This window comes from Eimeria maxima, genomic scaffold (assembly GCF_000499605.1).
Source record: "Eimeria maxima Weybridge genomic scaffold, Emw_scaff836, whole genome shotgun sequence".
NCBI classification, from domain to species: domain Eukaryota; phylum Apicomplexa; class Conoidasida; order Eucoccidiorida; family Eimeriidae; genus Eimeria; species Eimeria maxima.
The window spans coordinates 1-15,191 of NW_013566803.1; the positions used below are offsets into that span (position 1 = coordinate 1).

The window sequence follows — 15,191 nt, forward strand, 5'->3', positions numbered from 1 at the left end:
TATAATATGTATGTATTGTATATATATGTATGAATTATAATAAGAATTAAATATATTTTCTTCTTATTTGTTGTTGTTTTATTGTATATTTATATTATTTATGATGTATAATATTATATAGATATATAGAAAAGAAGAAGAAGAATATAATGTATATATATATAAATTATATAATGATACAATATTAAGGGTATAGGGGCCCCCGTCATCTGTAGACGACATCTAATGGATTTATACGACAAGATTGGGTTTGTTGATTCATTCGGAGAGGTAAAAAGAAAGAAATACACTCCCCTAATAAGAGCTTGTGTAGTAATACGGATGATGATGACGGAGGTAAGCAGGAACTTCTGGTCCTGATGTCCATCAGCATGCAGCGCCGCATTACAAGCATAAAATATATAAATTATCCTTATATTATAAACAAAAACGACAATATATACGTTTTAAGAAACAATTTTATTCACGTTTCTTTTCTTCTTTCCTTCATCATGATGCAACCAGCACCGCGCCCCCCACCCAATCAGCTCAGAGCCGCGGTGGCTGTATATACACTGGAACCTTCAGGAGCGCATACATATATATATATAAGGCGCTATATACTAGTAAGCTTCTTCTTATTGTTTCTTCTGCTTCTATGATAAATTTATCCTTTTTTCTTTATAATTCATCTTTTTTTTATATTTTATTCAAATTTTATACATAAATATATACACTTTTCCTACTAGGCACGGACCCTTATTACGCACCAATTCATATGCCTGCAGGTAGCAGCAGTTGCGCATATCATCATCAGTTCGCATGCAGCAGCAGCAACACAAGAGAACAATAATATTCCTTAATATTAAGATAAATATATATTTATTATATATTAAACAATACTTATTATTCTTCTTCTCCTTTATTACCTTCTTTTTTTTATACTTTTTATCTTATTCATGCTCCTTATCCCATGGTAAGCAACTAATGTACCATGTATATACCCCCCCCCCCCTCCCCCCCTCCCTGTTGCTGCTGCGTCCTTGATGCTGCATGCTGCTGCTCCCTCTTATATAATAAGGAAGGGAATTCTTATTGTTATAACTTGTGCTCCAATAGGGAGACTATTAATAAGAATATATATATTTATTCTTTTTTTCTTCTCTATTATGCCGTCGTGTCTAGACACCTTATAGGACCCAGCAGAGGCAGCATATGTAAATATGTAGGCAGCAACAACATTAGCTGTATTGTTCTTTATATATAAATGTCTTCTTTTATCTTCTTTTCTTTTCTTTATTATTTATTATATTTATTATTCCTGCTTTGCATGCAAATAAAGAACAAAAGCTGTGCTGCTATACGTCGCTCGTCTTGCTGCTGCTGCTGTTCTCCAGTCGTCAACACCCTTCCTGCTGCTGCTGCTCCTGCTGCTCCTGCTGTTCTTATCTTATTCGTTAACTCCTTTATATACACTTATATATAAATAGTATAAAAATAATATATTAATTTACTATAAATAACAAGGAAATGCACCATAGTCCTATTGTGTCTATTAATAAGAGACGCAGCAAGCCTGCACATTTATTGTATCTTTATTCCCTCCCTCCCTCCTACCCCGTCTCCCCCTATTTACCTCCTTACTGGATACTCTTAGAGAGGCAGAGAGAGGAGGAGAGGGGAGTAGTTACCATGGCAATGCTGCAGTGTATTGTCAGTAGCAGCAGCAGCAGCAGGCAAAGGAGGAGTTATTTGCTGCTAGGGTAGATACAGTATAACGGGGCTTGCTGCTTATTGTGTCTATTATTGTTCATGCATGCATCTGTATATCTTTGTATATTCCTTTTCCTCTTATTGGAAGGGATGCATGCAGAAAGCAATGGGTAGCATGCGTGCAGCAGCAGGAGGCGACAGCAGCAGCAGCAGGAAGCAACAGCAGCAGCAGCAAATGTTAACGTAGAGAGGTCTTTATTCTTGACAAGATAGAAAGAAATGTTTGGCTATAAGGAGGAAAAGAGGAGGAAATATATAAATAAAGGAATTATATTCTTTCTTGTATATATATATTGCCTTATATAAGGACCTTATGCATGCATACAAGGGAAAGAAGAAAAGGAACGGATAAAAAAAAAGACCAACAAGTATACTTCTCCCTACACAGCAAAGTAATAAAAATAATATTAATTGAGTTAATAATACATAAAAAGAAATAAAAAATAAAAGAAAAGAAGTATTTGTTATATAATAATACATTAATACAATTGTTCCTCCTATTCGCCTAGCAGCAGAGGAGAGGAAGCAGACTCGTCTTCTGCATGCACAAGGACGAATTCAGTCAGTAGCCTCTGCAGCAGAAGTTCTTGTTTTATTATATTTACTTATTTATTCTGTTAATTATATTCATATAGACTACTACTTCCTCTGTTACTGCCGTGTACTGTGCTGGTGTACCTCCGTGTACACCAATTAGGCAATAGAAAAAAAGACAATAAATAATAATGTACTACCCTAAGAAGAGGTACGATGAACTCAGGCTTGCTACTGTCTATTTATTCTTAGACTCAAGGAAGCAGAGGAGGGAACTATGGTCTAGTGTATGTGCCTGCTGCTGATAGGGTACGAGGGTACGAAGGTTATGAGAGAATTGTCTATATTGAGGTTATAATTGTATTCAATTAAGAGGGAACTATTGCACCAATCATGATTGTTCCTCTGATGATTTTGGTGACTAACTTGGAGGAGAGAGCAGGCACCATGAGGCGGTAACCTCTTACCTCCCTGCCGTGACGGACATGCATGCATACATGCATGCATGCATGCACGCGTGCGTACATTTCCTCTTGCAGTACATAATGCAAAGTTATTCACGGCCAACAACTTCACTAAATCCAAAACAAGGAGGAAACCCTAAATGCAGCAAGAAAATCTGCATACGTTGTGTGTTGTTACTCTCTGCATTTATATATATTCTGCTTCCTGCGCATGCAGCGCGGGTATATATACAATTCGTTATATAAACGAACAGACTACAGATAATCCTAAAGGATACAACGGAGGGAGAATTGCGAAGAAATCCATAAAAAGAGTTTAAATGTCCAGTAAATGCGTAAGAAGATGAAGGAAATGATGGGGGTGGCGGTGACCTCGCTGACTATTTATATTATTTTTTTGCAGGTTTAGAGAATTCGCTCATGACGACTTCTGCTTTTCCATCTCTTTCTTCATATATATACAGAACAACAGAAGCGCCTTGTAGTGCCATTAACATAAAGCTAGGGGTAGGGGAAGGAGCCCAGGGTTGGTAGGCACCTGTTGCAGAACCCGGGTTAATAAAGAAACGGCCTTCTACCTCACGAACTGAATTGCTGTGCGTATGTCCAGACACCACAATGTCGCAGTCTAGCCGTCGCTGCCATTGCAGTAAGGCATCTGCATCTCCCCAAGGAATGACTTGGTGGCCGTGTAGGAGCGCCACCTTGAATTCTCCTGAAATTCGCACAAAAAAAAAACAGAGACGCACAGACGTTAGCCACTCTCTTATAGCCAACTATGATTAAATAATCCTATATTTCTGCCTCCAAGTGCCAAAATATCCAACAAGTTGCACAAAATACAGTCTAGGAAAGCTAAACAACAACAGTGTGCAGCGCCGTGTGCACAGGCATGCGCTGGTGGTGGGGGTATAGAGACGCACCAAATTGCAATATTTTGTACTCTGGGAAATCCATGCCCTCATCCATATCTCCCTTAACAATATGAACAGAGCCAGCAATTCCTCTAAGGAATTCAAGGACGGATTCGCTGCCCACGTTACCGGTGCATAGTACATGACGTATTTTGTCTGTATGCAACAATTCCTTGAAACAAGGCGGCAAATCTACCGCCCTCTGTGGGACATGAAAATCCCCTATTATAAGAACTAAATCACCGAAATCCGTGAAATTTCCCGCCATTTTCTTCAAGTCTGTCTGTTTTATCCTTCGTCAATCAACTACTACTCCTTCGGCGGCCGTTCAACCACAACCAGCCCTGTGTTTCTTTTTTTTTTTTCGTGACAAACCTGGCAGATAATAAGCCTGCAGATTAGGGTATTGTCTCTAGGCGCGCCTCATGCAAAATCGATTGCGGGGGGAGTTCTGCAAAAACAAACAACTCTACCAGCGTCCCCAGCGAACAAGAGCAGCCGCACACGGGAGGATACAGGCAGGCCCGTCTGCTGGAGAGGGTACGCCGGAACAGTTGTGGCTGATCCTGTGTAAAAGCCTGTTAAGCCGTCTGCATGGTAATAAGAAGGCGAATTCCTATTCCGTCCTCTCAGCTGCCATCAGGGAGGGCCGAAAAACACAGTAAGAACGGGACCGCGGCGTGCTGCCTGTGGTCAACTAGTCCATTAACTTCCGCCCTGAGACGTGTCCATACACTCGAAACTTTATGAAATTCCCCCTGAAACGGCTGCAGTTCCGTCTGATGCTGCCAGACACATGGCTGTCCTGTGCAGTGTCAGTTGCTGCTGAGGACCGGAACCCTCACCACCCTTTTCTCCTGCAACTTGAGTCAAAAAAAAGCACAGAGTTCCATAGGAGTGTCAAATTGGCAAATAACTGTATGCATAGGCAGCCGAAACTTGGCCTCCGCAGCACAGCTGTCTTATTTGTATGTTTACTGGTGGGACAGAAGCTCGCAGGTAACCAGCTAGTCTCTATTGGGTTTTTTGGTTGAATAAACAATCACTCGCCGAGCTTATTTTCAGCCAAACCATCCCGGTTACTAAATGGTCACAACAGCAGCTGCCGCCTCCACTCCACGAAACCGCCTTAACACCTCAGCTCCCCGCGGCTGTCCGCGCGGCTGCTGTTCCCCGCGCCTCTGGAGGCCGTTGCAGAGTGGCGGCATATTCAACTCTTTGTAGCACAACAGTCCGTTGAGTTCTCTAGATTTATCTTTCGACTTTCGGTTAATTCTAGTTATCTCTTCTCGAAGATGCCTAGACAACGTGGCGGTTCTGGCCCGCGCCGATCTTCCTCTGGTGGTGGCTTCTGTAGGTTCCATGGCACGTTTCTAGCTTCTCAGCAACCCAGATGAGTTCGCAAGCCTTTTGTCTGCTTTTTATTGCACATGACCTGGTTAAAATCTTGTCTGACGCCGTGCCTGTGGCTGGCAGCACCCTGTTTCCTCCTGGGACCTTGCTCGCTTTCTGCAACGGCACACACCGTGTCGTCCATTACTTCCATTGGTCTAGTGAATCATATGCTTTTGCTCTTTGTTGCACCGTGGTAACTCTTAGAAGAGTCAAGAGAAGCGGGTAAAGTGCATGGCTGGGCCGGCGAATAACGGCAGTCCGTCGCTGGGAGTTAGCATCCTTCTGTCCACTCGTGTTTGAGCACGCTTGACTCCAGAGAGCTGTTGGACACTCCTTCCATGAGAAGAAGCGATTTGCCATTAATGAACATGTTGTTTTATGGCAATTGGTGGCACTCTTAACAGAGTAGAGGCATACGATGTGCCCTTGTACGCTGTGCGGTTGCTGTCTTAGCTTCTGTAGTTTGCGGAGGGAGACGCTGTGGGTACCTGTCGATAAACTTGCCGAATTTGCTGCTGTCTTTGTGTTGTTGCAGTTGGGGGATCCCGTTCTGCTGCGCCAGCCCCCGTTGCTGCTCCCCCAAGCCCTCCCCCCATGACTGGGGGAAGCGGCGGCGGTGGCGGGTTTGTGGCCAACATGGTCGGGAACGTTGCGAGTGGAATGGCGTCGGGGGTGGGTTTTGGCGTAGCGCAACGAGCTGTGGACGCAGTTATGGGGCCGCGTTCTATGGAGGTTGTGCATACGAACAACAACGCACCCGTCACCACTGCACAGCCGCAAATGTTGCAGCAGGGCTTGCAGCAAAACCCTTGTGCAGCGTATCAGGAGGAGCTTAACCAAGTGAGTGTTGTCCGTTGCATGAACGACAAGAAGCGAGGAAGCTGAGTGCTGAGCATGATGGTGTGATGTGAAGCAATCAGTAGTTCTTCAATGACGTAGCCATCTCCCCACCTCGGCTTCGGGCTCTGGCATCATCCTGCTGTATTAGTTGATATGGTAGTGTTCCATGCTTCTATAAGTGTGCGTTGTGCTTCACCGTGTTTCACAGTGCATGGCTCGCCACACCGACATCACGCTGTGCCAGAACTACTTGGACAATCTGAAGGCGTGCCAGATGACCATGAACAGGAGCTAAGCAGACTAGTAACCCTTTTTCCCGCACTGTTCCGCATATTATTCCACCTTGTGGTTGCCATCGAACTGGCGCACCCAGTCTTGAGGTTACGCCGCTAATCTCCCATCGGCTAACGCCGCAGTGCTGGCCAGCTGCTTGGGTCGCGTTCATATGGACAGACAGCATCAATTGCTAAGTAGCGTTTTTCGACATGTGGCTGCGCTTGCATTGCGCATGCACCTTAGGGTGACGCTCTCTAGTAGTAAATAGTTTAGTACAGGTGGTATTCGTTGTACGCGGATAAAAATTAAACAGGGGGAAACGCAGTTGGTTGCACGGGCTAAAAAGAAAGGCGGTGCAGATAGGCGTAGGTAAATATTGACGGAAAAAATGACTTATTTTCGCATTCAAATGAATGCGATTGGCCCTCTGGGCCGAGGAGTAGTGATGAAACCTGGATAGTTTACACCGTAGTAGTGACTATGTGGCCGCTTGGTCTAGTGTTGCTTATCGTTGACACTTTTGGCTAGTGTGGTGTCTGTACAACGACGAGGTCAGGGGGGAGCTGAGATGCGTTTGCTGCGCACGCTTGCGGGGCACAGGCCACTGAAGGGGGATCATATGGAGGCGTTTTCTACCTTCAGCTCTGCATGTATTCTGCAACAGAAGTGCAGAGGAGACGACGGAGTCTCTCGAAGACTCCGAGGCGGGACTCTGCTCGGGACGGGGGTGTGGCTGTTTCCCGCACGACAACCGCGTCGTCTGCAACTTTGTAGGTAATAGGCAGCGGATAGGCAGCTGTGGAAGGATCCCATGGGTTCATTGTTGAGCCGGTGTACGAACTAGTCCCCGCAGATGTCACCACTCGCCACTGAGGAATTGGTGTTTACACGCACGCATGGGAACAAACAGCACGGGATGAAGATTCAGTCTGGGGAGTTAACAGTTCTCTCAAACTGTCAACTGAATGCTCGGTGCTTAAGATAGCGCGAGGTTTCTACTACTGAGGTAGCTCTCATGTTATCAGGAGGGCGAGGTTGTGGTTTTTAAGTCGTATTTCTTTAGGCTGGCTTGGAGTTAGTGGAAGCCTCATGCACCTACCTGGCCCTGGAACGATACGAATGTCTCTGTAGAAGGCACAGTTTCGTGGGCGGGCAGGTTCTCATCATTGGCCCTCAGAAGCCCTGGAAGGAAGCGCACACAGCACAATTAAGGAAGCATGAAATTGTGACTTTCTTCCTAAGGTGTGGTTGCTGTTCCTACGGGTGAAGATGCCCACCATGGAAAACCTCGGGGCCATCGATCTTGATGCGCGGTTTCAGCCATGAAGAAGGCGCCTGCTCAACGCTGATCTCCTCGAGATTGCTGATTGTGTATGTGTAGGCAGCAGGTTGCATCCCAGGCATATGAGATGTCTGTCTGGGGAGCTGAAGCTCCGGTACTGTCACTTTCGTCGGTGCAGGTGGGGTAGGCGGCTGCTGCCTCTGGTTAGCGGGGGCATCGCTGTCTTGGCGTTCATCGTCACTGGGGTAGGAGCCTGAACTGGGGTATTCATCTTCGCTGCTACAGCAAACGGTGGACTGCCCTGCCTCTTCTAGGCATGCCTTCGAGTCGGCAGCACCTGCCTTAGTGGTGACGACGCCGCGCTCCAGTGGTCCTGCCTCCCGGAGCTCGTCGCTGACACCGCAGGGTGGAACAGCTTCCATTTTAAATAGCTTTAAAAACGGTTTGTCAGAGGTGATCGAGGATTGTGAATGGAACCTCGGCTGAACGCTTTCCACGACAGCGCAGCAGGCGGACTCGGTCAGTGCGTGTGCTGAAATGAACTCAACGCAGCCCGAGCGGCCGAGACAGTATTTACTACAGTGCCAAGGAGGTCTTCGGACAAGATTTTGATGAACATTAAAAAGGAAGAGTGCTTGAAGATCTTGCTGCTCCTGCCTAAGCAAGTACAAGAATCCATCGACTCTGACGGCGCTCAGTTTCGGTAGCGGCGGGCTAGCTGTAGTGCACAGGCACTACAATGTGACAGGTGTGACCTCTAGCGACTTTAGGATTGTAAAGGGAATAAATACTAAATATTTTCGGGATTAGGACATTATTTAGCTAGGAAAAGGAATTAATACTACTAAAGGTTCTAGGGAATTGGATACCATTAGATATAGTCATAGCTTAGATTAGTGAGCCAGTTATCCACGCCTGCCGAGTAGTGCAGAGTTAGACACTATTTTGGGTACTAGATATGACTTCTAGAGATCTAATATATGGAAAAGAAATAGAAACTATTATGTCAGTGAATATGGCATTTTTATCTGGATAACAGCTGTGTAGGTTAGGCACCGGGCTGTGTTGTCGCTGCTTTAATATTTCCCCGCTATCTTAGAAGGCACTGATCCCCAATGAAGACCGGGGGTGAATTCTGATAACTCTTGTCAACTAGTTCTATTATTCTGGAAATTTCCCTTGTTTATAATAGGGACTCGAACATGTTTGAAGCTTTAATTCTTGACTTTTGGGAAAGTGCGTAGTTAGAGGATGTAGTTAGGCAGCCCGGCGCTACGAGATGATACAGCTTAGAACAGCTGCGCACTACATTTGGGGGCTGTTCCGGGAAATGTATATAAATTTTTCACCCAGTGATCCCTTTTTTAAATGTTGATCCCACTCTCCCCACCATTCTATAGTGGCAGGGTTAAGGGGAATCAGCCGCAGCATAAATGAAGAGCTAGGGGCGAAGGCATGAAGAGCCAGTTTGTTTGTTATACTGAGATACGTGAGAGCAGATCCGTACTGGAAGAGGCTTCAGACTTTGAACTCTGAGGAGGCCCCACAGAAGACAGGCTGATGTAGATTCCACGAGGGACGAAGCCGAAGAGAAGCAGCAAGCAGAACACGAGCTCTGCGAAAGGGACATAGAAGGGGAAGGAGAGCCCGCTAACCCGATTGACAAGGCTGTAACGATGCCATAGCGGAGAGAAGCTGATGAGGCCGCAGAGTTTGATAGGTGCGGAGTATTGTGCGGTGTGGGCACTACCGCATTCCTGAGGGTAGATGTGGCAGGGAGCCGGATACGGCGGCCTCTAAAGGCGTGCCTACCTTCAAACGAGCGTATGCTTATGGAGGTCACTGGGGAGCAGCAGTAACCGGGTCGTCATGAGATCGGCGACGTGGGGTGGACACAAGCATGGCAGAATTCTCGAAGGGGCCTGCACCTTATGAAGTTGTGTTAGGGCTTGGTTCGTCGACCGCTCAAACAGTGAAGTGGCCGCCTCAGCCAGATAAGTTGAGAACCTACGGGAAAGCGACTTGGTGAGCTAGCGGTAGCTCAGTCATACACTAGCTGAAGCGCATGTGCTCTTGCCTTCCCTTCCTCATGAACAGCGCGTTCGCAGACAAATTTATGCAACGATATCAGAAATGAGCTACGGAAAGTCCTGTTAAATGAATTTTCCGGACTATCGCACACGACGTTTGTTTTCCATGGCTGACGATATACCAATAGGTGGACGCCTGCTGGCGCGCCCTCGCCTTCGTCTGTTCTCCTTGCACTGGACACAAAAGAGCATAGTTCAAAGATAGTGGGAACAGTGCATTTCAATTGGAGAAAATGTTGCTTCGCCCGTGTCATCGCTGTGTCATGTTGACAGTTTAGTCGTACTACGGCACACGAAACAACTACAAACGCGCATAAGCTTCCGCTACCATCGTACAAGCTAATGTGCCAATAACAAGTGGAGCCAAACATTTATATCATGCTTCGATTTTGTTCTAGACATTCCACAGCTCCAGATGCCACCGTTCACAGCAGATTATTAAAGAATAGGCGGTGGCGGCACATATACGAAGCATGCAACGAGATGCCTTGCCTATCCCAGTAGTGGGCATACTATCACAGATCAAGGACACCGTTAGTTCATTTTGTTTGCTCTCAACGGAGCAGGCCTCTCGGCTTAAGGTAAGAATGGTTGGGTTGGTGGTCTAGGTGAAAAATATTTTCCACTGAGCGGCGCACACAGGAGTTTGATCCCGACTTTGATGCGTAGGTAAAGGCTTGCGATTGATAGCCATGTTTTTGAGCAGCAACGACAACAGGTAGAGGCATTATGTAGGCTCCTACTGGTGGGTCTCGCGGACGCTGACGTGTTTCGCAGCAACAATCTTTGATAATGCCCCTTCGTCGTATGCATAGAGCATGCATACAAAGGTGCTCTCAGGTTGTCCTGGAGCAAAACACTCCAGTAAAGAGTGATGTTGCTCGTAATAGGCAACCCTATCTCTAGTCAGCAAATAGCCTGTCTGTTGTGTGGCTATATTGAAAGGAAAGCGGACGGAGAGGCAGCCGCTTTTGTGAAGCGGCCACCTGTAGATCTGCACAAAGCCGGTCATGGGATTGGGGGTCGATGCGATGCACTAGGCACCCACTGGTGTCCGGAGTGGTGGAAACTCCTCGCTTGCACGTGTACATGAGATTCATTGATTCAATTGGGCCTTAAGCGCTATGTAGATTAAATGCGCCACAACCAATTTTCGTAAGACAGTAGTGGGGGAGCGCATGCTCCCCCACTACTACTGGGCTTTGCGAGATGCTAACGACGGTTTGTATACAGTTCCCCCCCTTTCCGTGTAGCACCTCTGCACAGCTTTGGGGTTTCTCCGCTCGTTCCTCTTCGGGACACTGTTTCCACTCGTCTGCTGTAGATGGTGCAAATGCCTGAAAAAGCGCTTAAACATCTACTGTACCCTCGATTTCTGGCAAGGTCATGCACACACACACACACACACACACACACACACACACACACACACACACACACACAATTAGAATGGCATAAGGTTGGCGCATATGTGCGCTCCTTAACACAAGACGAACGACGAGAGTAAGGACAAAAGAGGAGAAGCAAAGGAAGAAAAAGAAGACGAAGACAGCGAAGCCATGAGGGAATCGGAATAACAAGAAGAAGGAGAGGAAGAAGATGAAGGAGAAACGAAGAAATGCTCCTCCATCGGAAATTCGAGAAAACAAAGAAAACAGCCCCGAGAGGAGAAAAAAGAAAGAAATCCGCCAACGACAAGGAAAACGGAAGAGGAAAACTCACATATACCCAAAATTTTATCGACACAAACAAACTGAGGCACAATACAAGACTGATATAGAGGTATATTTAATACATATAGCATCGTATCACGATGGTATGCCAAAGCATGTCTCGAGTCAACCGAGCGCGGAGACTCCCCGCAGCGACTATGCCTATGAATAGACTGGAAGATTGCGCTTCGCCTCCACATCGCTAGGCATCGGCTGAAATTTGCAACAAGTGTCAAGTAACATTACTGCTGCTGACCAGGACGAAGTTAAATACGCCAAGGTGCCAAGAAGACCAGCGAGTAAGGCCAATTTAAGGCTTGCCAACAGCAGACTATGCTAGAGGCCATGCTACACTCTTCTACACCTGATTCATATTGAAGTTGCAAACAGAATGATAGAATATTGGGGAAACACTATGGGTACGAAACGCCACGTCGGCATACCGGCCTCTGTCGGGGGGAATATCCTGCGTATCTTTATGGGCCGTTAGACCAATTTAGCCAAGCATGGAGCCAGTATGATAAACTACTTGGGAAGTTTCACGGGACTACAGATCTTCAAATGTATAGAGTGGCCTTTTCCTTTGGACATGTGGCCGCTAGGCCAACTTCGCAAACATGGAGCCAGTGTTGCAGAGCCTCCCCACTGACGAGGAATCTCTAGATCATTCCGGCAAAATCACTTCAAGACAGAGTTAACTAAATAATAATAATTCTAGTACTGGAAAGTGTACTTTTATTACAAGACAATGACTAATTGTGAACATGGGGCGGTGTGGGGAGTGCCGTACCCGCTGCATGCGAGGTTGGGGCCACAGGATGAAGCCGCCGCTTCGCCAGGGCAGCAGCTCCCATAAGCTTCTTCGGTCGGACACTTGGAAGGATTTGGGGGAAGCGGGTAAAGTTTGTACAAGGAAGCACGGTTTTCTTTTTCCCCTTATTCAAAGGCAGCCTCTCAAAACGCGGGCACAATGGTGGGTTTTCGCGCGGACGTCCGCCACCGGCTCCCACCCCACAAACCAAAGTCCTGCAGCGATTCGAAAATTGTTCGCTCCCTGTCACCACTCTATCTCAAACAGCAACTTCCTCATTTGCAGGCATATTGATATTTGCTTCGTAGCTATGCATCCATACAGTTCATATAGGAGTATCGGCTGCCACGTGGTCGGGAAGCCCCTTGAGGGACTGCGTAGCCGCTCCAGTGTAGTCATCAAACGCAACAGGCTTTATTTTGTACTTTCTACCAGATGTTAGTTTTTGTGTTCGTTGAGCGTTACTTCCTGGATTCTTTCTCGTCGGCTATACGCCGCCGAGAAGCAAAGTGCAATCATACGCGTGCCGGGCTGCATGGAGCGGAGAAGTTTGTCGTTTCCAAAACCATTCCAATGTGATCTTTGCTTGTCTGATGCAATTTGAGATTCCCTTTTTGGGTGGTTTGTTCAGGCGCCGGCCGCAAAGAAGGCTGCTCCGGGGGCTTCTAAGAAGAAGCTGCCGTCAAATCCCGCGGGGAAGAATGTGAAGAAAACAACCAAGTCGCTCATCTTTCAGAAGACCCCTCGTAACTTTCGTATAGGCTGCAATATTCAGCCACGGAGGGAGCTGACGAGGTAGATATTGTGTATTAGCCATCACCATTGCCGTCCGCTCTAGTACAACCATTGGTTTCAAATTGGTTCAGTATTTGTTTTGGGGCGTCCTGTCCTTTGCTTTTCCTGTCCTTTGCTTTACTCAGGTTTGTCAAGTGGCCTAAGTATGTGCTTCTCCAACGCCAGAGACGTGTTTTAATGCAGAGGCTGAAAGTCCCTCCCGCCATCAACCAGTTCACACATACTCTGGACAAGAACCAGGTCAGGACTGTTTGTGCGTCCCTTCTCTCTTATTGTTTAGAAGCACGTCCTGCAGTTGTATTCATTTTGTTTTGTGTTTGGGTTTTGTCTTCAGACCGGACAGCTGATGCGCCTCCTCGCTAAATACAAGCCGGAAACCCGAGGAGAGAAGAAGGCTCGTCTGATTGCGGAGGGAGAGAAGCAGTCTAGTGGTGCTCAGGCAACGAGCAAGAAACCAGTCATGCTGAAATTTGGTCTTAACCATGTCACCGACCTTATAGAGATCAAGAAGGCCAAGCTCGTTGTCATTGCCCATGATGTTGTGCCCATAGACCTAGTCTGCTGGCTCCCGGCCCTTTGCAGAAAGAAAGACGTCCCCTACTGCATTGTCAAGGGAAAGGCGCGACTAGGACAGCTCGTTCACAAGAAAGCCTGCGCTGTCATTGCGGTTGATTCCGTCAGAAAGGAGGTGAGGTGCCAGCTGCTCTGTCGTGCTTAGCTGCGACTGGTTAGTAGCTTGTCCACCTTTGGCGGGTGCATGCATGCATGCGGTCAGTGCACCATTTCAGTGATGAAAGCTTAATTTGTTGGCCAGCGATTGTGTCGCAATGAGGTCCACAAATTATAATCGTCTTCAACTGAAAGGAATTGGTGCTTCCCTTCTTATGGGGCCTCTACACTTTGCCCATGAACACCCGTATGCCTGAACTACCATAGCAGTACAAGCATTTCTACCGATTGTGACGTTCCTTTTGTCACCCGGAAGATGACGCCGCTTGCTGACGAGCGGGGAATCCCCTGCAGTGCCACGTCAGCATCCGAATAATCGTCATCAGGTGATTGGGGCGGTGCCATTCTCTGCATGTGTCGTACACGCCAGTAGTTGTACCGTATCCAGTCTTGTTGTAAATATTGAATGTCATGCCTCTAGTGCATTAGGTATCGGATGACATGGCTTGTCTATTGACGCTTCCATGATGACAATTTTGTTGACTAGCGGGGAATCCCCTGCAATGGCACGTCGGCATCAAAATAATCGTCTTCAGCTGAACATTGGGGCGTTTTGGTGAAGCTGTGCACTACTGGATCGTGGAGTATTTGTTAATCGGTGGTAAATATTGGATGCTATGCCTCTTAGTGCACTGCGGCATCGGATGACTTCATTTCTCCATGAGTTGCCAACTGGCAACAGTGACGAGTATCAGTTGTCTTCAAAGTTCTCTGAAGCCGCGCATGTCTAACATACGCCGAACTTCTTTGTTAGTGAATGCAATGGGGCAGCATTATTTTTATCTGTTGGCTACTATGGCTATTCGAACTGCAGGACCAAGCTGAGCTTGAGGCGCAGTGCAAGAACTACCGCGCGATGTTCAATGACAACGCTGAGCTGCGGAGACGTTGGGGAGGTGGTCAGTTGGGTATCAAGTCACAGCATGCACAAGAGAAGAAGCAGAAACTGATTGACGCCGAAATGAGGAAGAAGGCGGGTCTGCAAATTGCTTAAGCGTGGATTTTGTGTATCCGCATTTACTAACCCCAAGGATGCCCCACTTTTCCAGAGTGAAAGGTGTCTTGGGCTATCATTCACTCCGGGGATTTGAACAATTCATAACTACGCGTTTATGCAACAACAGCCTCTAAAAATTTTATTCGCGCAGATATTTGCTTTAGCAGGAGGAGTTTTCGATTGCAGTTGAGCTGGGGCATTCGTGGGTAGGTTGTACGTAGATTATTATTAGTATCAGGAAGTGTACCCAGTACGTTTCAAGCACCGCTAGAAGGATAGTTGGGGTTGGCGGGGTATTTGCTGGGGGGGATGGAGGTCAGTGTGCAGACGTTGATGTGCTTGAAGCGGCATATGCCTCCAGTTTCGGAAGTGTTTGACAGCAGTGTGAGTTGTGTTTCGCCGTCCGTGCCAATACAGTGATATTGTGGACAGGCTGCTGATGAACAAGCCACATCTCCCGACTTTTAGGGTGAGGAGAACCCAGGAGACCTGAACTGAGAAGCCGACGAATGCGTTTATAGTTGTGCACTTAGAGTTTGCTCAAACTCAGTATCATCCGTTCGCCATTTGATCGCGACGCAGGGCAGGCGAACCCGGCCT

The 15,191-nt window shown here is 47.0% G+C and overlaps 4 protein-coding genes across 4 annotated transcripts; 2 read left to right on the plus strand and 2 right to left on the minus strand.

Annotated features, from left to right (window-relative positions):
• Positions 1–3,139: 3,139 nt before the first annotated feature.
• On the minus strand, positions 3,140–3,932 carry EMWEY_00044060 (vacuolar protein sorting 29, putative; the record flags this gene model as incomplete). Its single annotated transcript, XM_013482903.1, has 2 exons — positions 3,140–3,465; positions 3,674–3,932. 2 exons carry the CDS (start codon positions 3,930–3,932, stop codon positions 3,140–3,142), a joined length of 585 nt encoding a protein of 194 aa, XP_013338357.1.
• Positions 3,933–4,959: 1,027 nt separating this feature from the next.
• EMWEY_00044070 (CHCH domain-containing protein, putative) lies at positions 4,960–6,194 on the plus strand (the record flags this gene model as incomplete). Its single annotated transcript, XM_013482904.1, has 3 exons — positions 4,960–5,017; positions 5,595–5,899; positions 6,108–6,194. 3 exons carry the CDS (start codon positions 4,960–4,962, stop codon positions 6,192–6,194), a joined length of 450 nt encoding a protein of 149 aa, XP_013338358.1.
• Positions 6,195–6,813: 619 nt separating this feature from the next.
• EMWEY_00044080 (hypothetical protein, conserved) lies at positions 6,814–7,879 on the minus strand (the record flags this gene model as incomplete). The annotated part of the gene is made up of 3 exons (XM_013482905.1): positions 6,814–7,044; positions 7,275–7,357; positions 7,453–7,879. 3 exons carry the CDS (start codon positions 7,877–7,879, stop codon positions 6,814–6,816), a joined length of 741 nt encoding a protein of 246 aa, XP_013338359.1.
• Positions 7,880–12,229: 4,350 nt separating this feature from the next.
• EMWEY_00044090 (60S ribosomal protein L7a, putative) lies at positions 12,230–14,588 on the plus strand (the record flags this gene model as incomplete). The annotated part of the gene is made up of 5 exons (XM_013482906.1): positions 12,230–12,304; positions 12,702–12,865; positions 12,991–13,105; positions 13,200–13,553; positions 14,409–14,588. The coding sequence occupies 5 exons, from the start codon at positions 12,230–12,232 to the stop codon at positions 14,586–14,588; spliced, it is 888 nt and encodes a 295-aa protein (XP_013338360.1).
• Between the last annotated feature and the right edge of the window lie 603 nt (positions 14,589–15,191).